We start from the raw sequence: 23,736 nt of genomic DNA, 5'->3' as shown, positions 1-23,736 counted from the left end.
TGGATCCACCGAAGCAAAACGGCAACACACCAAGACCATTATCACCAATCGTGTGGCGGAGAGCCGGAAAAACACTTTCCCCATTTAACCCTGCGATGATCCCATGTCGCCATCAAGTGTTCAAAAATTCTCCCTCAGATTTCCGTTTGAAAAATGCCAAAGAAACACGTTTCCCAGCGAAGTGCTCGCAGAGATATCCCAGAATATCTCCTCCCTCCACACCCCAGCGAAAGGAATTCTCAGCACCCACCGTGTCCAACCCCCTCCACCTTCCTCCTACTGCTGGCGCTACAGCAGATGGCCTTGTCACTCTAGACCATGTGTCCCTTCAGGAATTCTGTCCTGCCCTCAGCAAGCAGTCCCAAGGTCACTTAAGCTCCTAGCGATCTACCTTCACACCAACCCTCACCCACTGGCCAAACTGGACTACACATTTTTACATCACAACCCTCTGGAGCATTAAAAGCAAACATCCCAAAATGGACCTCACCAGACCCTCACATGTGGGACTGTGAACTGTGATACAGAGACTATTAACAGCTTTATTGCCCAACATTAAGGTACTGCATGTCAGATGGTGCTCATAGTGGCCGTCAGTTCCTATTGGGAGTTCTTATGGAGGCGCATATGTGGCCCCAGAAACCCCCACCCCTCATCTTGGCGTCAGCAACTGATGCTTAGAATAGTTCACAAAGTCTGACATGTTACTGGGTTTGGGTTTCAGCTGCACAGCCTCCTGCAACACATCAATGGGATCAAAGTTTTGGCCTCTCTGTAGTAGCTTTCTCTCCTTCAACACCCCTTCTTCCCCCTCCCAAGGACAAAGCAGGCACCTTTACCACCTCACCATTCACAAGATGCATTACTAATCCAAAGATAAAAACTGTTGGGGGTTATGTCTTTGTAGAGACAAAGCTTTCAGTTGCACCATTTCTAAACGCATCGCTGTATAATTGCAAGAATGAAACATCCTTAATCCCTGGTAATAAGCCTAATATTAATAGTATATAGTTAAAGCATAAAGGGCCAAAAATATCAAAATAAACAGTGACAGCAGGTAGCGACAGCAATATATTTAACATTTCTGTTAACAGTTCAACTTGAACACAGTACATCAAAAAATAACATTTTCAGACAAGAAACTGTGAAAAATTGAAAAGTTAGAAAACATTGTCTGTTATCATGTTTATGATTATTAAAAGACTTGAAATCTGACATCTGAGGATATTTAACCTACAACATCATGATACACTAATTCACATCTAATATACTGGCAGATGTTTTATGTTCACTTTAGGTTTTTACAGTGAAGTTGTTCATGCGTGTCAATAAACAGGCAGTGCACAGGAAAACAATGTGGATTAGTTCATCACTGGTTACAGCATCATCACAAACTGTTTGACTTCTCAGCTAAGGGATCCACAATGAGACACACTGTAATACAAGCGACACATACACACGCACACACAGAGCTCTGAATTGTTTTTCCTGGTCCGATGGAATGAATGACACAGAAACCAGCTGATTAAATACATTTAGGACAGGTCCCCTCTCAGGATCATGATAAGTTATCAGTCTTCCCTGATTCTCTGTGGTGACTTTGTGGACCACAGCGTGAACATCTGGAGGACAGTTTAGGCCAAAACAAACTGCCAGTTTGTGAGGAGGATTTTTATACCTCTGATAACAGAGACGACAGATGTGGCCGGGTTAAACTTTAACGTGTTTGCGTCCCCTTTCTTACACTTGTCCCTGAAAACGTATATGCAGCCGTTACAACTTGCCACCTTCCACAGGGAAGGAACGCAGCTCCACACCTCAGGGAAGCGCAGGCGGGTGAAGCTCTCCAGCAGAGGGTTGTAGCACACCAGGGAGTCTCCCTCTGCTACGATGAAGATCACGTCCATGTGGACCGCAGCGTGCATGCAGCCCGCGAACGGCAGCATGTAAGGTTTGATCTGGCACTTCTGGGAGGCGGTGTCAAAGCACTGGATCAGTCGAGATGGCTTAGTAAAAAAGTCCATGTCGTTCTCCTCCCCTCCGAGCAGGTAGATGGTGCCTCCCAGGTTAACGCCAGCAGCCCCTGACACTGCAGTGTCCAGCTGGCTGGTCTCTGTCCACATGTTGTCCTTCACTGTGTAGTAGATGACGGCGTTAGAGAGGGTGTCCTGCAATGTCTTACCTCCCAGTGAGTAGATAGCGTCCTCAGTAGAGACAGAGACCATGGTGTGGTGGAGGCGGTCTCTGGGCAGTGGGGCGCAGCGCTCCCAGTCCATGGTGTGCATGTTGCACTTCCACATGCGGCGAGGTATAGACCCCCCCACCACATACAGGTCACCTCCGTGTTTACAGGCTGCAGTGATCTGATGGCATAAACTGTTCTGGCCGCTAACGCTGATCGCATCGTCCTCGTCACAGTGAAGTGACACAGCCAGGGAGTGAGTCCGAGTCTCCTCTTTACCAATCAGGTAAATGTGGACGTTCTCACCGATTTCCTGTAGACATACAAGGTAAAGACATCTGTGATACAAATGATTACAAGAGATATTTGATAAGAGCACCCTCTTTATCAACGGTTCACAGGTCTAGACGAAAGAATGTTACCTTGAGGTTTTCTTGAAGGATGCAAGAAAACTCCTCTCTCTCCACCTTGTTGTGGTTTATCCACGACTCGATGGCCACTGTTGGATTCTGAGAGCTCGGAACTCCATCTGCATGCAAACAAACACAAAGCCTAGTGAGTCACATTCATAAAAGGTGTTTACTTTTTGTCCAACATTACCTGTCACATTTTCATTGGATAGGTAATAGTGTAGAGCCAGGGGTGGGGGGCTTAGGGTGGATCAAACTGGGGACATTGTGGTCATATGATAATTGCCTTAGCCATTCAGCTACCAGGACGGCACATATAATCTGCATTCAAGGTTAAAGGACTATACTTTTTCTTCGTAAAAATTACAAATGATGTAATGTATTAGAAAACCATTTTTCTAAACATACTACTGCTTTTTAGAAACTGGTTTTCATTCCGTCTTTTTCAACCACTCGCTGTTATTCAGCCTTTTCCGTAAAGATTGACAATCAAGCCTATAGAAACTGTAAACTCAGGAAATGTATTAACAGTGTCACAGTGAAGGCATGATTTGGCTTGCAGTAATGTAAATAATATAATATATGGCTTGTAGTAAATGGAAAAGCATTGTTTCAGACATCATGGCACACAGTGATAGGACAGCAACGGGTAATACCTTTGATGATGTCCAAGAGCAGACAGAGAGGCAGATTCAGAAATTCTTCGGTCTGATGCAGCTGAGCCAAGTGGATTTTAGCACAATGCTTGGCTGCAGTGTACAACTCCTGGTCACTGTGTCTGTCTGCAAGCCACATCACCTGGGAAAAAAACAGGTAATCACGAAACTGATACTACATAATTATGACTAACTAGCACAGACTACAAGATTTGTGAGAAACAGTGAATCACCTGCAGGCAGTTCTTGACCTCTACTGTCCGTGAGAGGAAGCGGGAGCATTCCTCAAACAGTGCAGTCAGCTGGTACATATCTGCCATCTCATAGGTGTCCTGCAGCTCCTCCACCCTCAATTTAATTGTGCCGTGATAGATGTAGTCAATCAGCAGCTGGAAGACCGTGGCGCTGACATCCTTAAGCTCAATAGAGCGGTTGTGGGACTCTTTGAGGTTGGAGGTGAACATGGAGCGAAAGAAACTGCTCTGCGCCGAGAGCACCAGCCGGTGCAGGTGAAACTCTTTGCTGTCCACGGTGACGGTGACATCAGCGAACAGGCCGTCCTCCAGACACAGGTCCATGATGCTCTTCACCACCCGGCTCGAGTGGGAGCGGTCGGTGAAGGTGTATCCCAGAAAGTAGTTCTCCTCTCCCACAGAGCCCCCCACACTGAGGCCCCCGTCCTCGCTGGACTCCATCTTTGCTGCTCACCTAACAAAGTCAAAGAACAGCATAAAATCTATTTAGACCCAGTCATCAGTCTGTAAGACAGTCTAGCGAAAACTAATGCAGTCCAATACAAAAGCCCTGCAATAAATCCTGCCTTTATTAAGGCGATAATGTTGTTGAATCTGTTCAAGAGAAACATTTATGATGAGGATTCTTTTTTTCACTTGTGACCATGACATGTACTTAACAAGACGTTTTCCAGTTAAAACAAACTTTTTAACATCTACTTTTTTCTTGTTAATAACTGGCCGATATACCATGACAAAATATCAAAAATACGCATACACCGCTGATACATCGGCGAGGGTGACTTCTCCCTTTAGCTCAGGTGTTGATTCAGTATAATTATAATTTTGGATAATATACTATGTGGTGCTGTGTTGCGTTACCCTGTAAGACGTTTCTATTCAATTTTAAAAATGATCACCACCCCATTTACTTAAACTAGGAAAGAATAAATATTAGACACCTACCAGTAAAACACAATATTATTCAACACCCGAGACAGAATCGAGATCACTGCATGTTCTGTAATATCCCATTTAACTATATCTGAACTCCAATAAGCATGACATCAGATACACAACAGACGCTAATCCATAGTAAAAACAAGTGAACACAATTAGCTACTGACTGGCTATGCTCTGCTAACGCTAGCTATGTTGTGTTTACGTTAGCACCCACAGTAGCTAATGGTAGCTGGCTAACGCTGCCACAAGTGAAAATTCAGCGTGAGGGTAGAGTTATAACTAGAAGTGGAAGTGAGACAAAAGCTTCACAACGTTTGAACAATGACTGCTAAACAAGTGTGGTTACCTTTATTTCCACTACTTTACCATTCAGCAGCTGAACTCTTCACCGGAAGTAAATAAACTTTTTCATTGTCAGTTATGAAACGACTCATTGGTATCAACTGATGCTACTGCCCCCATGTGGTGGAACTATGTTACTAGAGTTGTCATTTTGGAAATACACTTTTTCTTTTTGATGTAAATACTACTGTATGAAACTCTAAAAATAATGCATTTTTTACAACATGTACTGTATATCATCTTTACCACATGCATGAGTTTTCGAGATTATATTGTATCTTATCCAATTTCACATGAAGCCAAAGAGGTGAGCTTTAAAATCTTGAATGACATTTATCCATCCACTGAATTCTTGCATAAAAGGTTTCATTGGAAAGATACTGAGACTGTAGTGCATATTTTATTCCAATGTGAATTAGAGCAGGTTATCTTTTCAGAACTGACTTCATCCACTGAGTGTGGTGTCTGTTCAAACTGGAGTTTTTATGAAGTTGAAAAAAATAGAATTTTGTGCTAAATAATACAATTTCAGGGTAAGTGTTAAAATAGTCACATATACTCAAACATTAAGGCCTTAATGAACAAAGAAAAATAATAAAAAAAAACTTTTCAGCTTCTGAATGACAAAATGCCCTAAAACCTCTATCTTGAGTGGACTTCTGTTCAGGAGGACCCTCACCCTTTATTAACTGGTACTGACTTTGTGGGTGCTTTTATTTATCTTTGTATTTATTGTTCAAATTGAATAGACAGGGAAAATACATTATTCAAGTAATGGCTGACATGTTTGTACTTGAATTTTGCAAAATAGATGGTGGAAAAGATTAGCTGACTCTGTGAACTTTGAGTCCTGCATGCTGTGGATAAAAAGAACCAGAAATTAAAAAAGTATTGCTGTCTGCTCTGCATTACAGCCAACTGGCTTTTGGTCCTGTTTTCCAAGGTGGAAAAATGCATGGTATTCAGGCTGAGTTGCTTCTCTCTTGGTTTGCAAAATGGGCGAGTGAGAGCAGAGGTGAAAAGGATGCGGTGTACTATCTGTCCGTAAAAAAATTCAAGAGGAGAGTGAATATGGAAATACAGCTTAAAATCTGCTTTCAGCTCATTTTGTGGTTTTTGTTTGAGCCAACTCTACAAGGTAAGTAGAAACAGAAAATCTTTTAGCAGGGCTATGTGATGTGGACAGAAATTCTTCGGTTGTTATATAATGATGCTGCATGCACTGTTCAATTTGCAGTATGGTGTCAGTGTTTGCAGGCACTGACAGTTTATCTGCAGTGATTTAAGTAACATCACACAGTATTTTCTACTTTAGATGTGGCTGCAGGCAAAAACCCAACTCCTCAAAAACCTGGCTCATCTGTCTCTGATGCAAACCTGATGTTTGAGGTACTTGGTTCATGTTAACTGTCTAAATGCAGATAAATCTACATGCAGATATATTTCTTGCTGTTTTCCTCGCACAGTAAATGATAGATATTTATTTTGCTATCCTGCATGCAGATCTTGCTGGGCGGGGTAGAGATGGACCAGGACAACAACATCGTCCTGCTTGACAAGGAGCTGGCATCGATGAGGTCGGGGCGGGCTTTCCTGTCTCAGATCAACGACAACATCCCCAGAGGCCAGAGCTCCATGGTGCAGATGGTGAGCGCGCTGCAGTCTCAGAGGAGGAGGCCTCTGAGTCAGGCTCAGTTTGAGAGTCTTGTCCTGAGCATGGTGTACTCTGCCCACCAGGCCCGGCATCAGGAGAGAGAAGAGGAGCAGGAGGCCTGGGCCGGAGTGCTCCTCCAGCTGGCAAATGTCACAGTCCATGAACTTCGTGGAAGTTATCTCTTCAGTTATGCATGAGACACACGCTGCCATTCTGTATGAATTAAAGGTGTATGCAATAAATCACCCTTCTTAAATCTTCCTGTGATGTTTGTTCATAATAACGCATGTGGTCAAAGATTTGCAAAACTTTATTATTACAGTACAGTAGAAAAACATCAGTGAGAACATACAAGAGCTTTGGTTTTAAAATGGTTCATAAAAGAACATCTGGAACATTTTTTAAACATTCAAACAATCCCTGAAGTTAGAGACCCAACAAACTGTAAACAAAGTAATATATACATAGATTTTCAATAGCCTCTCTATTATAGTTTACTTCTTCCTCATCTGTGCTTGTTTTTGTTTTGTGCACCCAGTCTGGGTCTTGGTTTTGGTCCCTGTTTCTTCCAGAGAGGCCAGTTTCTTCTTGAGCTTTGCATCCACAGCGGGACCTCTCCTGTCCCTGCCGGAGCGCTGCTGACTCCTCCTCTGGCCTCTCGAACTGTCCACCGAGGTCGAGGTTTCCTCCTGTTTGTGTCGGTCTCTGATCAGTGACTCGTTCCTGTCCCAGATGAGCACTGTCACACCTGTGAGTGAACATGAAGCAGCTGAGGTGACACAATCCGACCTCCTCGTCATCAGGTAACATATATCAATAACGTGCTTTTAAACAAAACTCACCCATTCCCGATCCAATCACGTCGCCCATAGGGTTGAATTTGTTGATCTGTAAATGAATATTTGCATATGTTAATAACAAAAGGTTTCTGGCCTTTAAGGTTTTTAAAGGTGCTTTTGAAGCAGACTCACAGATTTGATCCCTGAAACAGTGGGATCCTGCAGCTGACACACGAGCTCTGCTGTGTTGGAATCAAATATGTCGATGGTCCTCTGATCTCCGGGGCAAACGCGGTCATCAGGGTAGCGGCCCGCCACAATTAGGTCATAGGAAGGGTGCCAGGTGGCCTACAGAGAAAAAATAACAGCGTTCTGTTGTTACATACATGACAAAATGTTTCTCCCCTGAGCATGTCTTCAAATACCACCTGGTCCATTATTATCTACAAACGTCATGAATATTAATATTATATCTCCAACAGATTCTTCTACATATTTTAATTTTAGCTTCATATGCAGCACAGACATTTTCCAGACATCTCTGCACACTCTTCAACTTCTGATTGCTGATAAGATTAAATGTGTTTAAGCCATGAGACTCTGTAAGACCCTGCCAGCGTTATCTTATAAACTTGATTAAAGGGCTGATAGCAAAGAGAACAATGGGTTGCTTGTATCAAGTACAGATTTCTTCCATCAATAATTCCTTTCCATGTATGACTGTGGAGACACCCTGTGCTCAAAAGCAGCATTTCATTGAAAAGTGATGCAATCCAAATGTGCTTTGCAGACCACGACAACACTGTAAATATAAAAATGATGCACAGTCTAAAAAAGACTGACAACCCATGATTTTAACTTTGGTCATGTGTCGTTCTTTATGCATTTAATCATGTGTGCAACTGAAATCTGTCCCATTTCTACATGAGTTACAGAAGTATAAGATCACATGCAGGAAAGAATCCAACCTTGATGGGTGTGAGATGCTGAAACTGTCTGTGTGGATGCTGGATGATATGTTGAGGCTTCGACCAATCGGAGGACGAGTAGACCCGGATCTGGTCGTACTGATCTGTGGTGAGCAACTTGGAGCAGTCCAGTGGGTTGAAATAGGCTGTGAGCAGATGACAGGACCAGCTTTGTGTAAATAATGTTGATTTTCTTTGCAGCATGTGGTCACGGTGTCTCCAGCTTAAAGCAACAATGACACTTTTAACTACTCCTTCACAACTGTATTTATTATCTATACTAATGTTGATGGTCGACTACCAGAGGTTCCTTTTAAAATCAAGACAAGTTAAAGTTCATGTATCATTTACTTTCATATCATTTACGTTGTACAAAAGTCACAATGTTTGCAAACGCAGACTTTTCTTTAAAAAAAAAACAAAAACGTATGCATGAAGCAGCCCTGGACAAAAACACTGTATTACGTACGAGAGGGTTTTCTGAAAGTGAGCGTTACCTGAGTTGACAGCTCTCTCGTGAGGCAGGTCGTGGAGGAAGCTTTTCTTGTCCTTGATGTTCCTCAGGTCCCAAAGCTTCACCGTGTGGTCCACAGAGGCCGTCGCCAACAACCAATCACAGCGGGGGTTGAACTCCGCATGGGTTACTTTGGCTTTGTGCAACTTGTCACTGAAAATCTACGACATCAAAACAAAGCCATTCATGATTAAAATGCACACCTTTGTTTGAGGAATGCAAATTCACTGTAGTGGCTAAAAGACAGTGTGCTAAAATACAGAAATAACTGTGTGCTCAAACACACACACACACACACACACACACACACACACACACACACACACACACACACACACCTTCTGGCCATCCAAACCCAGGAGTAAGAGCTGTCCCACATTGTCTCCAGTCACAAGCATCTGTCGGCTTACTGACACATCGACACAGCAGTACCAGTAACTGCAAGAAAGCACAGAAGAAACGTGAATTTGCTTGATATAACAGATGAAAAATTATTAATTCAATTACCAGTGGAGAAAATCTATATATAAAATATATTTTTTTCCCAAAAATATTTCTTATGGTTTTAAAGTTTTCTCATGAACTGAAGGTTGTTCATATGTTTTAAGCTGAAAAACACCTACAAACAACAACTCACAGTATAATCTAAGAACTGCTACAAATCTTAAAAGCTTTTCTCTCATGTCATGGAAAGCTAAAAATTTGGAGATGCATGTCTTTTTCTTTTCAGTGTTCCACTTTAGCGTAAGATCAGCACGATCACAGCATCTCTTTGTTGAGCATCAGTCTTCTCACCAAACATTGTGGTGATCGTGGCCACAGTCTTCAGTTCTGGACAGAAGGGCGGCTGTTCGGCCCTCAAAGCTCTGCGCGGTCAACGTGCCCTCGCCCGAAGCCACATAGACTTTGGAACGGTCCATCGGGCAAAACTTCATCCCTCCGATGAAGTCCCCTGCTCCGTTCTGCGCACAGAAACACAAACGCAGGGCCTATCACAGGGCAGCTACGAGCACTACACCGCCGCGCAAAAGTGGCGCATTAAATCACTGAGGGCCCCCTGGTAAGAAGACTGACGCTTGACCGATCAGGCCTAGAGCTCTACAACCCTTTTAGACCGCAGCTGACAGAAAACAATGGGACTTAGCCTTACTTCAGTGTGTCTGTGCTGGCAAACACCGTTACAGTTGTCCCATTGAAATCTCGAAGCGCTGTCGTACCCGCAATAGACGAGGTGAACAGCTGAGTGGGATTTAACTGGTTAAACTTCATGCCTGTTACTGAGTCTCCGGCCCCCATCTAAGCAGAGAATCAATAACAGCGTCACAAATAAATATCAAGGGGATGTGATTTGCACACTTTTTGAAAATATTCACAGCCTTAAAATGTAACTGCCACTGAATTCTAAGGGTTGCATAACTTAAGTATTTGCTGAACACCCTGCATTGATGGTCGTTCAAGCATCCGGTAAAATGCGCAAGGACTCACCCCTTGAATGAAAGCTTTCTCCGTGGGCACTTCAAAGTCCCACAGATACAAGTCGCCACCCTTGGAGCCCACAGCCAGAGTGGTGGGCAGAGTGGGATGCCACTCCAGACAGGTGATCCTGCGGTCGAAGGGGCTGGTGGCTCCGTGGAAATGGTAGGAGGACAGGGAGCGAACGAAAGGTTCCTGGAGACACTGGAAGAGACGACAGAGCTTAATGCACCACAGCTCGCTGACAGGAGGTGGAAATATATTTTACAACGTATGGAGTCACAAAATACACTGAACGCATCACCTGACTGACTGAGGTAAGGAGAGGGAATAATACAGTATACAGCAGGCGTGATGTCACCACTTGAGCTTTAAGTTGCATTGCTTCTAATTAAAAATTTAGTCTCGGACATATTTACGATTAAAAGACAAAATCTAGTTCTCTGAACTTTCTGCTTACCTGTTGCACTTTCATAAATAACGACTCTATGGCCAGATAGTAGTCCAGCATAAAGCTCTGACTGGCTTCCTGTAACATTCAGAACTGATTTGAAGATCCTTCTCCTTGTATACAACGCCCTTAATGGACCAGAACCAAGCTTCATTCAACTCCCTTGTTCACCAATTGCCTTCAAGAACACTGCCAACATCTGCTGCTGGTTTATTGAAGGTTTCCATCAACAGGGATGCAGCCTTTGTCGATTACACCTCAAAGCTCTGGAACACACTACCTATAGATACCAGGGACGCCTGATACAGACCTGAAACTTTTGCTCTTTGCCTCCCGCTTTTACTCTCTTAAATTATTATTGTTATTCAGTGGTTTTATTTCCCATCTTATATTAATTATCGATTATATCACTTCATTCTTCATATTTCTAATATAATCGTCAAGTGTCTTATTTTACATTATTTTTCCATCCATGTTTTTATGTTCATACTATGTCCTTTTAATGTGAAGCATATGTGATTTCTTTTTTGATGTAAAGCACTTTGAACTACACTTCTTGGATGAAAGGTGCTGTACAAATCAAGTTTGTTATTACTATTATTACTGGAATAAAAAAGATTAAACATGATTAAAGGAATGGGAGCTTATAGCTTTTGCACTCTAGCAGGTTAATCTGGCCATGAGAATGTTTTTTCACACTAGAAACTAATGCACATATAGCATGCACACTCGCAAAGTGTCAACTTAGCAGTAATTCATGTGTAGAACTTTCTGACCCTACAAATTGAATTACATTTTGATGTGCACTGTTTGTGTATGTGATCCCTCTGTGCAGCCTATGGGTGAAGACCTGCAGTCTCACCTGTCTCATCTGTGAGTGAAGACTTTGCCCCAGAGTGCTCTTGTAGATGTAGTGCAGGATACTTCCAAACCCACTTCTCCTCTGGACTCCTGCAGACTTGAGAGGAGGCCCTGCAAGACACGCAAAGCAAATACACTGTCATGGCATTCCATGCAACATTAAGATGGCACCGTACTGAGGCTGTCCTGCCAAGGCTGCACACCTCGCTTGGATGTCTCTGCATCTTTTTTGTCTCGTAGTTTTTTGGAGAGAGTCGGAGCGCAGTTCTCCCCGGTCCTTTTCTTCACTTTACCCTTTGATTCACATGCATCTGACTTCGTCGGTTTCCTTTTCATTTCTCCCCCTAAAAACAAAAACAAAAACAAAAACCACGACTCTTACAGTGCAACCCAACACGGAGGATTTGACTCGACAGTCGATCATTTAGCTGCATCGGTAAAGTTCATACAAACTGCTTACCTGTGATTTTTAGTGTTTAGCGCTGCTATTTCAAAGTAGGAACGCCACTGTTTGCATAACACAGCAGTACACGTGAACGTGCTCATGGGACGGCTGCAAATGTGCCTGTTTTGTAACGTGTGTATTACAGCTGGTGGACGCTAGGTGTCAGCGTTTCTCTCTGTGGACGCCATGTTTGGTGTTTAGACAGGACTACAAACTGACGTCTGATCAATAATAATAATAATAATAATAATAATAATAATAATAATAATAATAATAATAATAATAATAACAATAACAACAATAATAATAACAATAACAATAACAATAACAATAATAATAATAATAATAATAATAATAATTATTATTATTATTATTATTATTATTATTATTATTATTATTATTATTATTATAGTAATCCGCTTGTCTTTTTGAAAAATATACAGTATTCTTTAAATATCCTTTATCACTATGGCATGAACTTGAACTAGTCAGGCACTGCATATTACCAGAGTACTGTACTGTAGCACTGTAGTACTGTATATATTAGGGTTATATGGTTCTAGTTTTTAGATATTGTCTCGCATGGTACGTTGCATGGTTCGTTGCATGGTTTCAATAAAGTTGAGCAAAAAGCTCGGAAGTGCAGGCGGAAACACGTGTTCGGTTGTTCTGAAATCTTATTGGCTGTTACCGGCTCGTTTTGAAAAAGTCGTCTGCTTTGAGGCGGAGGGAAAGTTCAAAATTATATCAACAGGAACGGTGAAATTAACGTTACAAGAGGTAGCGAGTACAATGATTAGACAAGCGTAAGTAGAGTTAATATTTTTTACACTGCGTGTAAAGTACTTTGCCTACATGTATAATGGTAATGTTGAATGTCGCGTAACAGTTTAGCTTAGCAACTTCACTGAATCCAAACAAGAGCTGACTAGTTAGCTTAGCCGTAACGTTAGCCAGTGGCTTTGTTAAAGCATCGCCGCTTACTGTAATGAAAGGCAATATGTACTGTGCTAACGAAAGGTAATTTTTTTCAGGAAGGGTAAAACCCCCCGCAGGCCTCCTCCTAAAAAGCCTCACAGCAACCAGAAAGACCCTGTTGGGGTGAGTCAACAAGTTGTTCAATACTTGTATGTTGTAGTGTAAAGCTTCTTACTAATTTAACCGTGTTTCTAAAGATTACCATGTTCAGACTGTAGTAGAGGAATACCCCTACCCTTCTGGAGTACATCTGACTGATGTATTTTTACTTAGGTGTACTGTCGTGTACGACCTCTGGGTGCTGAAGACAATGAGTGCTGCATTGAGGTTATCAGTAGCTCCACCATCCAGCTGCACGCCCCTGAAGGCTTCAAAACAAACCGCAATGGAGAGTACAAAGAGGTAACAAATCCAATGAACCTGGAGTAGTTTATATGTTCCCCCCCTTGTTCTAGTACTCCAGTGAAATAGCAGAGGTATTTGTCATCATCATCATGGGGTGTGACAAGGTGCTTTATGTAATCTATCTAGCGTGGAGTTGAAATATCCAGAAGGAGCTTAGGGTAGAGCAGCTCCTGATTTGCATTGAAAGGAGCTAGCTGAAGTGGTTTAAGGATGTCTTTTGGATGACTCCCTTTGAAGGCATTCCACACCATATCTAACTGGGGGGAAAACACCTTATCTGTTACTGGTGTTTAAAGATTTACATCTTCAGCATTGGGGCTTGCGACTGAGAGGCACAGAAGTACTGGGGAACTCAAAATATTAAAAGACATGTTGGTTTTAGTCTTTTTATGTGATTTGTTGACAATGAAAAAAGTGGATGATATTGCCAGCCTTATTCTTTAATGTAATATATTTCTCCCTTAATATTCCAATTGATCTCTTTTGCTTCTCAGACACAGTATTCCTTCAAAAAAGTATTTGGAGTTTCAGTATCTCAGAAGGAGCTGTTTGAACATGTGGCCAAACCTCTTGTCGATGACCTGATTCATGGGAAGAATGGTAAGAGCAATGGCCAGCTTCAGAAAGAAGCCGTGTTTATTTTTTAAACAATAATGGTAAAACTATAGCCTGATTTGTCTAATCAATATTAGTAGTTTTGCTGCATTTCCTCCCACTGAATTTTGCTGCATTTTAACATGCTCAGGAACCAAGAGCTGTTTAGCTTTGAGTCAGCTATTGGCAGTTGATTCCCTCCTTTCTGTTTGTTGCAGGTCTGCTCTTTACATACGGGGTCACAGGAAGCGGAAAGACGTTCACCATGACGGGCTCTCCAGGCCATGGTGGACTTCTACCTCGCTCACTTGACATGATCTTCAACAGTATAGGAACCTACCAGGCCAAAAGATATGTAAGAGAGAAAAAAACAGTCAAGTATAGTGTTGATCGTCTCTTGTACTCACATAATTTAATAATGCTTTGTGAAATCTGTATCTTTATTTATTGTATTTCACACCTCGTGTTTTTTTCTTTCTCAGATTTTCAAGACCGATGACAAAAATGGTATGGAGGTCCAGAATGAAGTTGATGCTTTGTTGGAGCGCCAAAGGCGAGAAAACAACTTGCCGGTTCCTAAAACACCTTCCTCCAGGTAAGCCTGAGTCCTGTGAAATACCAGTGCTGTGCTACAATGTAAATGAGTTATTGCACAAAAGTCACCTTTTTGATTTCAGACAAAAGCTTGATCCTGAAATTGCTGACATGATTAAGCCGGAGGAGGCCTACAAAGCAGTTGGGGTGGACGAGGACAGCAGCTACAGCGTCTTTGTCTCCTACATAGAAATCTACAACAACTACATCTATGATCTCTTGGAGGAAACTCAGGAGGATGCAATCAAACCGAAGTGAGTTCAGTAATGCAAAATGAAAGGAGCCATACTTCAGATATACTTATTTACTACATGTTTTGACTGTTTAATGTAGTCAGACATTGAAATTCTTTTAGATTTAAAGTGTAGTGGTTTTTAGAGGTGATTATTTTATGTCAGAGTAGCAGAAGACAAAATTATTGTCTCTTCTTTTTATTAGGTGGAATGGTGGAGGCACACCTGTGCGCCAGAACACTGAGTTCATGTATGTGACCAGTGAATAGTCTTCATCATACATCAAACTAGAAGCCTTATTAAGATGAACTTTCCCTCTTACACACAAATCTGCAGTCTGGATTATAAGTGGGACCTTGTCAACACTGGAGACAATTTCAAACTTCCACAAATGTTATAAAACGTCTTTTAGAAAATAAAAAAAATCTCAAACTGGAGTTATCACAGCAGCTAAAAAGTTACCCAGAAGATTGATATATATTTTTTTATTCTAGTGCTAATTATACAACACCAGTTTCGGTACCAAAGTAATACTTTTATCTTGGTTTTATTTTGTTTTTGGGTCTGCAAAACAATCAATCATGTTTAAGTGACAAATGGTTTCTAAAGAGGTCCATATATAAACAAGTTTTCAGCAACCCCCCTTTTTTTTATACATGACAAAAAAGCCACATGCAGCTGAAAAGATTAGTCAGTTGAACACTTGGTAAACTGACACAATCTACATTAGGCTGTGGTGTTCAGAGCAGCTGTACAAGGACTTTCCTTGAATAAAATGCAGCCAAATTGGCTAAATTACAATTAAAATCAAATGGTCTGACCAAGTCAAGAAACATTATGAATCTGAGCAAACATTCAGTGCCCAACTTTGGCACTCTGTCATACAGACACATTTGATCAGTACCCAGAAAATCCTGAGGTGCGTTACCGAGCCCCACTGAAAAAGAGTGACAAAGCTGCTGATTGCAGGCTGCACCAGGTGATGTCTCCAGTCTTGATGAGTGCTCCTATATTCCTAAAACTCATTACAATTACCCTGCTGCTGCTTGTAGTCTTTGTTATGGCAAAGCTCCTGAATGTCCTTAAACCTCCTGTCTGTTGCTTTGATTGGCGCTTCATGATTGTAACTTTGATTATTTTCCTTTCACCACCCCCACCTGTTGCATGAAAAATGAAATTCCATGTCTTCAGTGAGTAACACTTATTTCTTCAATGTAGACCACCTCAATCTAAAATCCTCAGAGAGGATCAGAATCACAACATGTATGTGGCTGGTTGTATGGAGATCGAAGTCAAGTCTGCTGAGGAGGCATTTCAAGTATTCTGGAGAGGTAAACTGCTGTAAGATCTATATTAAGAAAGTCAAATTAAAGCAATAAAGACAAAGAATCAAGGAAAAGATACTGCTTTGATGATTGTAGATGTGACTGACCTGGCACTGCTCGTCTCCGGGCTGGCTTTGGCCAGGAAATGACCCCTGTTAATCTTCTCTCTGAGCAGGTCTTGAAAGAGTTAAATGAATCAGTTTGGAGTTTTGTGCAGAACATTGTTTAGAGTAGTTGAAATGACATGTTAGGATGCTATCTGTGAATAAACATGGTTGCCTAAACTATTTTCCAGGTCAGAAGAAGAGGAAGGTTGCGAATACCTGCCTGAACAGAGAGTCCAGTCGCTCCCACAGTGTGCTCATTATTAAACTGGCTCAGGCTCCTCTTGATGCAGATGGCGACAAAATTCTTCAGGTTTGTTGAAATGAAACCAAATGTCTAGTGGTCCCAGAGTTGCAGGACTGTAATTTATGTTTACATGAATATACTCACCAGCTTTGACACTGAGGTATATTCTGATCTTGTTTGTCAGGATAAAAACCAGGTGACCGTCAGTCAGCTGTGCCTGGTGGACTTGGCAGGAAGTGAGCGCACCGGTAGGACTGGGGCAGAAGGCACTCGTATACGCGAAGCAGGTCTGTTACCCAAGCATCGACATTTTGGGATTTTTTGTAGCTGAAGTTCATGTGACATTAAACAACATTCTTACTGTGCAGGTAACATTAATCAGTCTTTGCTGAATCTGCGGACGTGCATCGAGATACTTCGAGAAAACCAGATGTGCGGCACAAACAGGGTATGAATTACTCAAGCTGAATCCTGTTATTATATTATTATATTTACTTACAAACCATGTAAGTAATGTAAGTTTTCTGTTATAGATGGTCCCCTACAGAGACTCTAAAGTAACCCATCTGTTCAAGAACTACTTTGATGGAGAGGGCAAAGTCAAGATGATTGTTTGTGTCAATCCCAAAGCTGACGACTACGAGGAAACCTTGGTATGTTCGTCCAGCTCATAACTTTGATTTGAATGAACATGGAAGTTGCTTTTCGTCTGACACGCAAGATGTGCTCTGTTTGTCCAGCTGGTGATGCGGTTTGCAGAGATGACCCAGGAGGTGGAGGTAGCTCGGCCGGTGGACAGGCCCATCTGTGGCTTCACCCCGGGCCGTCGCCATAGAAACCAGGCCTTTAAAGAAGAGCTGTCTCGCAAGCTTGAGGAGCGTGGTGGTCCAGTAGACAGAGGTAAGTTGTGCGCTGTATAATCTTTTAAATGAAGCTATACTCTTAATTATGACTCTATACTAGAAAACTATGTTGGCCCAAAAGTAAGCAGAGCCTGATTATAAAAAAAGTGCATTATTCCTATAAATCAAAACACTTGCATATAAAAATACATTTAAATAAAAATACAGTCAACTGGCATAGAATTAAGGTGTTTACAAAAAAGACAATCAACATGAATAACTGCGATGGTAATGTTTATTCCTTCAGTTTATTATTCAGTTGTACTTTTCCTATCAAACCTGTACATGACATTAGTCCTCAAATTTAAGACAGCTAAACCTAATTTCCAGAAAAATGGACACCAATACACACTTATATGTGGAGCAATACTGTATTTGTACATGTTTCGTATCTGGAATATTTTGTACCTTTTTATAAACATGGGAAAGAGCAGTCGAGTTAATTCTCTGTGTTTCCTTAGATGTGCCCTCTGTCATAAGTCACCTGGTGCTCAACCTCCCACCTCTGCCCTCCTCTGAGCTGACCGACCCTCATGATGACATCACCCTGCCCAGGCTGATCGAAGCTCTGCAGAACAGGCACAGGATCAGGCAGATGATGATTGACGAGTACAGCAAAGCAGGTGTCTGCTAACATTCTCAACCCTCGCACCTTGGCTTTGAAAAGTTGTATTTCTTATCTTGGCTCACATGTTCTCTTCCTTCGTGTTATTGTAGCTCACACCATGAAGTCCATGCTTCAGGAACTGGATTGCAACCTCAATTCCAATAACAATTTTATTCATGAACAAAATGGCAAGCTGGCAGAGAAGGACAAAATCATCCAGAACAACAAGGCAGAGATTGAACGCCTCGACAAGAAAACCAAGATGCAAGAACACAAAGTGAGGGACAAAATCATTCAAACCTCCAGGAGATTGCTGGTTTGGTAATGTGTTCAGTTTTTTGAAATGTCCCACATGTTTCTGTTCCAGATTGATATCCTGCAGAAAACAGCTAAAATCTATGAGGACGACAAGCGTTCACTGCAGCAGGAGCTGGAGACGAGAGAGCAGAGGCTGCAGAGGGAGCTGTCTGACAAGAGACGCATGGAGCAGCGCATGCATGGCGTGGTCACAGACACCCAGCTCAAATGGGAGAAAGAATGTGTGAGTGACTCCTCTTATAACAGATGTTGATACATTGACGAGCCTTGTGTGTATTATACCCTGTTAAAGTAGCACAGTTTGTTTACTGCTGTGGATTATTTGTTTGTCATGCCTCAACTTTCCCAATGATCATTTGTACAACCAGCGGTGTTGTTCTCAAACATTATGCCTCTTGCTATGCAGGACAGACGTGTTAATGCGAAGCAGCTGGAGATGCAAAACAAACTCTGGGTGAAAGACGAGAAGCTGAAGCAGCTCAAGGCCATTGTGACAGAAAGCAAGACTTCAGGTCGTCCTGATCCCCCGCAGCGTCAGACACAGCCAAAACGGCCGTCCAGAGAGGAACGCCTTCCTGCAAAGAGATCGGCCTCGCCATCACCCCTCCCTGTACGTTGTGTTTATGATGCACTTGTAGAGCACCTGCCTAACTGTTGCTAAATATTGTTAGGTGACGTGACTGTGGCAGTTTAACAATGCTGTTGATCGAAAACTAAAACACTTTTCCTGCCTGGACTAACATCACTAACGCCAACGTGATGGCAGGACATGCATTAATGTGGACACCTGTACATTGTATCGTAATACAGTGCATTACTCCTGCAGCACTTAACAACTTTGTGAAAGTTAAAATTTTACATTTTCGATGAGATTGTTTCGCAGAAGTGTTGATTCAACTCTCTAGTAACTTTTAAGGTTGCGTCTGTAGTTATTCCTTACGTCTAATTTCCCTGATGGTTAAACTGACATTTAAACTTAGACTAGTTTACTTTTGGACTAGTCCAAAAATAAGAAAACTGAGCACAATTTAATCTATAAGATTAAACGTTGAATTTAGAAGACATTTTAAACGTTTAATCAGATTCCTCAATAACCAAATCACATTTTAAATGCTGCTGAAACGTGTGGCACTTTGCACCATGCATCAGGGTTTTGGTGTCGGTCCACATGGTGTGAAAGATTTCAATGTCCTGGACAAATGCGAGGCATAAACCCTTAATTCACCGAAATATGAGAGGAGAGAAAGATGCATGTAGAGCCAGCAAGGATGGCAACATTTAATTGACGTGTTGACTAATCACATGCGTCCCTAGTCTGTAGTACAAGGCTGCAATGACTGTGTTAGCTCTACATTGGAATATTCAATATGAGCTTGTTATTATCCCCACAAAGTTAGGATGTATTGAAAGGCTCTGTATTTGATTTTATTAGACCATGTAGGTGTCTGCTGCTGTTCCTGCTCCACCAGCCACTGTAACATCTAATTCTTAAGAAATGTCTTTGTACTAACTGTTTCTAACAGAGCATCTATGTAACTGTGCAGTCTTTCTGCTTTGCTCCCCAGTGCCCTGTTGAGTCTCCCCATGTCAGACCAGGGCCAGTCAGTTGCACTAGAGTTGAGCAAGATGAAATTAACCCAAGGCCCACCTGCCCCATCCCTATCCCCAGCACCAGTAGCTCTTTGTCTGTGACTAGCTGCATCTCTGCGTTGGAGCAGTGGGCGGCCCAGGACATCAGGCAGGGTTACCAGTCCGCTAGTACGCCCACGAGAACCCACCCCAGGGCAGACGCCTCAGCCAGCAAGGCCAGGAGGAGAGCTGTGTGTTGGATGAGAGAGGAAGAGGAGGCCAGCTCCCTTACATTTGATGTAGATCTAACTGAGAGAAGCTACAGGGTCAGTGAGTTAGCGACAGGCAGGAGCCAGAGAAAACGTGATTTACCAGTTTCATGACAGATCATTGTCAGGATCTGATTTAATCTTTTGCCCTTGTTTTATGTATGTATTTATTTTTTCGTCTTATTTAACTGCCACACCGTTCTGTAGACGGCAACGCCGGTGCGGCCGCTGCACCGTCGCTCCCGCTCTGCTGGCGGGGAGAAGTGGGTGGACCACAAGCCCTCCTCCAGCATGGACTTGGGTACAGTTTTGCAGCCCGTCATCCCCAATGCCATTCAGGTGTCTGCTCCCAGTGAGAAGGCCCTGTCGAAGTGTGACAGATACGTGTTAACGCACCAGGAGGTTGCCTCTGATGGTGAGATACAGACCAAACTTATTAAGGTGAGTACGCTGCAACAGGATATTTGTCAGATTTTTGAACAATGTTTTTAACAACTAACACGTGTATGTCTCACATTGATCAAAGAAATGTCACTTTTAAGAGTTCGTTGTTCCTGTAACAACAATCTGTTTTGCTTCATCAATCTCATCCATTCCTGAGGCTGTTTTTCTGGTTCTGGGAAGGTGACTACTGGCTGGTACATGTGGATCAGTGAAGCATTGGCATCCTTGCATTTATCATAACTTGGGTTGACTTTGTGATACATTTTAGATGCTTACTACTACAACTGCCTTTTAATTGCATTAATGAGTCACAAGCTCATGTAGAAGATGAGTGCACCTGCTTGAAAATGTCATCCCATGTAAGAAGGAGAGAAGGAGTGGCCATGTCTTCCTCCCAAGCTGCTTTGGCACATTTCAGGCCTGATATAAAGGCATAGGGAACTGGGACTGATCCTTTGGTTAATTGATTGAAGACCAGCACCAGATCAATAAAGCTGGTGTCAGGTGCCTTGGGAAGGCAGGATATTTGAGGCTGTACAAAGTGTCTGATCTGTAAATATCTAAAGAGAGGGACCTATGACAGGTTAAATCTTCCAGACAGTTAAACGAATGAAGCAAAGCAGTCATCTCTGAACAGGTCTATGAAGCATTTTATGTCTTTTCTGTGCCAGTTCTGGTGTGTTATATCTTGCATTGATGGGATAAAAAGGTGTTTTTGTTGAAACGTTTATCCTAAGCTGGATCCACAGTTTGGTTTAGAACATGTCACTTCTGTTTGAGCCAATATTACCATGTAGTGCACTTGCTAACTCATTGTGTTTTATGTATTTTGAAGAACTATTCAACATCTGTTTCAGCTGAGTAACACTTTTACTTTGGATGAACAACAAGTTGAAGTTGGCTTCTTCCTTCTACTTGCTCTTCATTTTTCAGGGTGAGGTGATTAAAACCAGAGGAGGAGGACAGGCTGTCCAGTTCACCGACATTGAGACACTGAAACAGGAGCTCACCACAGTCCCAAGGTAGTAGCCTGCATCCAGTTATTAGCTGCAGATTAGCTGGATGTTTATAATGATGCTTTAACTTCTTTTTTTTTCCCTTTACATTTGTGTCTGCAGCCGCAAAAGAAAATCTTCAGAAGGCAAACCTTCCAATGGAGATCAGACAGATGGAGCTTGGACTGATGTTGAGACGAGGGTAAGATGATGATATTGATTAGTGTCTAATAAACGATCATTGCATCTGCATCTCAGCAGATGGATCATGTAATGAACCTTCTATGTGTATGGACGCCAGATGGTTCTTGTAGTTAGGAAATATAGTATTATGACTGGGTAACATTTGTCATGATTTCATATACTTAGGGGCTTTAAACAACAATTTTGTTTATCTTTTGATTATTTTATTGATTCATGAACAGTTTATATATAGTCTATAAAATGAGATTTCATTGAATTGCTTTGGATTGTTGGTCAGACAAAAGCTATTCAAATTACAATACATTTTCATAACAGGATTTATTGCAGGGCTGTTGCATCTGGTTATATTAGAGTTGTAAGTAATGAACTGGCAACTGGCTATGAATCTTCAAGCCTCTGTGCATTGAGTTATTGATGTAATTTTTTATATATGTATTTTTGGACTTTTCTGTACATAATCCACCCCAGGCTACTTCATGTAGCACTCTCAGCACTAAACAGTCATTGCAGGCATAGATAAACATTTAACAAAAAAGCAGCTAGCTGTTTTATTGTGTTGTTCCTAACGCATCCCTCAGTTGACCTCATCATTCAGATTAATGTACATTCACTTCAGAGTAGATTTGGATCCCAAGTTGTTTTTTTGTTCACAGTGCTCTGTGGCTATGGAGATGAGGGCTGGATCAAACATGGGCCCTGGCTATGAGCATCATGGGATCACCAAGTAAGCAGTCATTTTTTATGGATAGCATTAGCGTTAAATAGAATTTCCTCTGCAGTGCACAGTTTTTGATCAACTCTGTTCCCTTTTACAGGCGCAGAAAGCCCTAAAAACAACCACCAGCTGCTCCAGTGATCACTTCCCTCTTTCCTCACCTGGCTTTTGTGCAATAGTCTGGACTTTTTTATATATTTAGCTCTAGTGATTAATATTTAAGAATTTCCAAGCTTTTATATATGCAACAGTGTATACACATGGGTCACCAAAGCTTTTTTGTAAAATATTTTATATGCTGTATTTGAACCAATAGATAACAAATGTTATGTGATTCAGTCAAGGATGGTTGCAAATATTTAGCTACTGTGGCCCTGCTGCTGAAAAAAGACTTTCTGCACATTTGTGTGTAATAATTAGTCACATTTGTTATTTGGCACATGAGACATTGTGAAGCCGCCATACAGCTTTTTGTCCACTCCGTACTGTTTCTGTCTGTTGATGGGTGAGTTATGTTGAGCTTCAAGTGGAATCTGAATAATCCAGTTGTTTATATCTGAAATCTGCTTCTGCCACTGATAAAGCTCAGGAATAAAATTCCTTTGCAGCACCAGTTTGCTTGTGTTTATATGCCAGAGGAATACAATGAAAACAGAACAATGTGTAAAAATGTAAACGAGCACCAGGATCATCTCTGAACACCAGATGGCAGCACAGGACTGCAGTACATTAAAAATTCTGAACACAGGGGCTCAGTTGTACTGCAGAAACACTCCCGGTATCATCTCTGAGGGGAAGCATTCATACAGTGCTATTCTGTAAGCATTTCAATATGACAACAAGCACAAATGTTAAGTGTCATCTCATTAATTCTAAAATCTTTGCTGTTCTGAGGACCAATTTTGTCCCATCTTTAAAACAGATGAACAACCCTCAGTCAGCAGAACTGTCATTTTGATGAGAAACGACCCGGTTACTTCAAGATGATGCTGGAGATGAGATTCAAAGATGCAATATGTGAGAATTTTAGTTTATAAAAAAATAATAAATCATAAACAGAATGTGAAGTATGAAGAGATTTGGTTTGTCTGTGTACTGTGTTGCAGAAATATCTACTGAAGTTAGCATGCTAACCAGCTAGCCCTTGCCCATCCTGTCTCGTGATGCCACTTTGTACCTCAAGAGGCCAAAAGCATAGCTCGGGCCTCCTGAGATAGGCGCTCACCAGGTATGCTGAGCTCTCTGTCTTGGCAGAGTCAGCTGATGAGCTAATGGCAGCTATATTAATGGTTAGGCTGCAGA

General features: G+C 41.8%; 4 protein-coding genes and 1 non-coding gene across 8 annotated transcripts; 3 read left to right on the top strand and 2 right to left on the bottom strand.

Moving 5' to 3' along the window:
* Positions 1–1,066: 1,066 nt before the first annotated feature.
* kbtbd4 (kelch repeat and BTB (POZ) domain containing 4) lies at positions 1,067–4,845 on the bottom strand. Its single transcript, XM_041939401.1, has 5 exons — positions 4,791–4,845; positions 3,482–3,956; positions 3,249–3,390; positions 2,605–2,711; positions 1,067–2,495 (listed from the first exon to the last, which is right to left on the bottom strand). The coding sequence occupies exons 2-5, from the start codon at positions 3,941–3,943 to the stop codon at positions 1,635–1,637; spliced, it is 1,572 nt and encodes a 523-aa protein (XP_041795335.1). The 5' UTR covers positions 3,944–3,956; positions 4,791–4,845; the 3' UTR covers positions 1,067–1,634.
* Positions 4,846–5,789: 944 nt separating this feature from the next.
* LOC121608522 (protein FAM180B) lies at positions 5,790–6,637 on the top strand. The gene is made up of 3 exons (XM_041939829.1): positions 5,790–5,924; positions 6,102–6,175; positions 6,290–6,637. Exons 1-3 carry the CDS (start codon positions 5,858–5,860, stop codon positions 6,635–6,637), a joined length of 489 nt encoding a protein of 162 aa, XP_041795763.1. The 5' UTR covers positions 5,790–5,857.
* Positions 6,638–6,783: 146 nt separating this feature from the next.
* Positions 6,784–12,045, bottom strand: ddb2 (damage-specific DNA binding protein 2). Of its 2 annotated transcripts, none has more exons than XM_041939364.1 (11): positions 11,947–12,045; positions 11,690–11,830; positions 11,488–11,597; positions 10,187–10,378; positions 9,852–9,997; positions 9,040–9,139; positions 8,685–8,862; positions 8,188–8,333; positions 7,412–7,567; positions 7,283–7,328; positions 6,784–7,188 (listed from the first exon to the last, which is right to left on the bottom strand). In XM_041939364.1, exons 2-11 carry the CDS (start codon positions 11,820–11,822, stop codon positions 6,935–6,937), a joined length of 1,461 nt encoding a protein of 486 aa, XP_041795298.1. In that variant the 5' UTR covers positions 11,823–11,830; positions 11,947–12,045; the 3' UTR covers positions 6,784–6,934. The 2 variants fall into 2 exon arrangements, with proteins under 2 accessions (XP_041795298.1, XP_041795297.1); XM_041939363.1 differs by lacking the exon at positions 9,852–9,997 and adding an exon at positions 9,497–9,663.
* A 608-nt stretch (positions 12,046–12,653) lies between these two features.
* On the top strand, positions 12,654–23,047 carry LOC121607570 (kinesin-like protein KIF23). Of its 3 annotated transcripts, XM_041938445.1 has the most exons (24): positions 12,654–12,737; positions 12,966–13,032; positions 13,183–13,311; positions 13,809–13,914; positions 14,127–14,263; positions 14,391–14,503; positions 14,586–14,756; positions 14,941–14,985; positions 15,954–16,066; positions 16,356–16,477; positions 16,596–16,698; positions 16,780–16,859; positions 16,945–17,064; positions 17,152–17,311; positions 17,775–17,936; positions 18,031–18,197; positions 18,288–18,461; positions 18,645–18,848; positions 19,804–20,133; positions 20,284–20,517; positions 21,454–21,542; positions 21,639–21,717; positions 22,373–22,443; positions 22,535–23,047. In XM_041938445.1, the coding sequence occupies exons 1-24, from the start codon at positions 12,724–12,726 to the stop codon at positions 22,548–22,550; spliced, it is 3,006 nt and encodes a 1,001-aa protein (XP_041794379.1). In that variant the 5' UTR covers positions 12,654–12,723; the 3' UTR covers positions 22,551–23,047. The 3 variants fall into 3 exon arrangements, with proteins under 3 accessions (XP_041794379.1, XP_041794377.1, XP_041794378.1); XM_041938443.1 differs by lacking the exon at positions 19,804–20,133; XM_041938444.1 differs by lacking the exons at positions 14,941–14,985; positions 19,804–20,133.
* Positions 16,139–16,235, top strand: LOC121608636. Its single transcript, XR_006006967.1, has one exon. It is a non-coding gene; the product is annotated as a Z30 small nucleolar RNA (small nucleolar RNA).
* Positions 23,048–23,736: the final 689 nt, after the last annotated feature.

Source organism: Chelmon rostratus, chromosome 6, assembly GCF_017976325.1.
Source record: "Chelmon rostratus isolate fCheRos1 chromosome 6, fCheRos1.pri, whole genome shotgun sequence".
In the NCBI taxonomy this organism is placed as follows: Eukaryota; Metazoa; Chordata; class Actinopteri; order Chaetodontiformes; family Chaetodontidae; genus Chelmon; species Chelmon rostratus.
The sequence above is the reverse complement of the archived record's forward strand: the minus strand, read 5'-3'. Positions and strand labels throughout refer to the sequence as shown.

Bases quoted from the DNA above. Each gene is read 5' to 3' on its own strand.
- kbtbd4 (XM_041939401.1), bottom strand. From the start codon at position 3,943: ATGGAGTCCAGCGAGGACGGGGGCCTCAGTGTGGGGGGCTCTGTGGGA. The intron at 2,712-3,248 runs GTATTACCCGTT...GTTTGCATGCAG, and splicing joins GCTCTTGGACATCATCAAAG to ATGGAGTTCCGAGCTCTCAG. The intron at 2,496-2,604 runs GTAACATTCTTT...GTATGTCTACAG, and splicing joins TCCTTCAAGAAAACCTCAAG to GAAATCGGTGAGAACGTCCA.
- LOC121608522 (XM_041939829.1), top strand. From the start codon at position 5,858: ATGGAAATACAGCTTAAAATCTGCTTTCAGCTCATTTTGTGGTTTTTG. The intron at 5,925-6,101 runs GTAAGTAGAAAC...TTTCTACTTTAG, and splicing joins GTTTGAGCCAACTCTACAAG to ATGTGGCTGCAGGCAAAAAC. The intron at 6,176-6,289 runs GTACTTGGTTCA...TCCTGCATGCAG, and splicing joins ATGCAAACCTGATGTTTGAG to ATCTTGCTGGGCGGGGTAGA.
- ddb2 (XM_041939363.1), bottom strand. From the start codon at position 11,822: ATGAAAAGGAAACCGACGAAGTCAGATGCATGTGAATCAAAGGGTAAA. The intron at 9,664-10,186 runs GTGAGTCCTTGC...TTCTGTGCGCAG, and splicing joins AGAAAGCTTTCATTCAAGGG to AACGGAGCAGGGGACTTCAT. The intron at 9,140-9,496 runs GTGAGAAGACTG...GCTTTCTTGCAG, and splicing joins CACGATCACCACAATGTTTG to TTACTGGTACTGCTGTGTCG.
- LOC121607570 (XM_041938445.1), top strand. The intron at 14,757-14,940 runs GTGAGTTCAGTA...TCTTTTTATTAG, and splicing joins GAGGATGCAATCAAACCGAA to GTGGAATGGTGGAGGCACAC. The intron at 16,067-16,355 runs GTAAACTGCTGT...ACTATTTTCCAG, and splicing joins ATTTCAAGTATTCTGGAGAG to GTCAGAAGAAGAGGAAGGTT.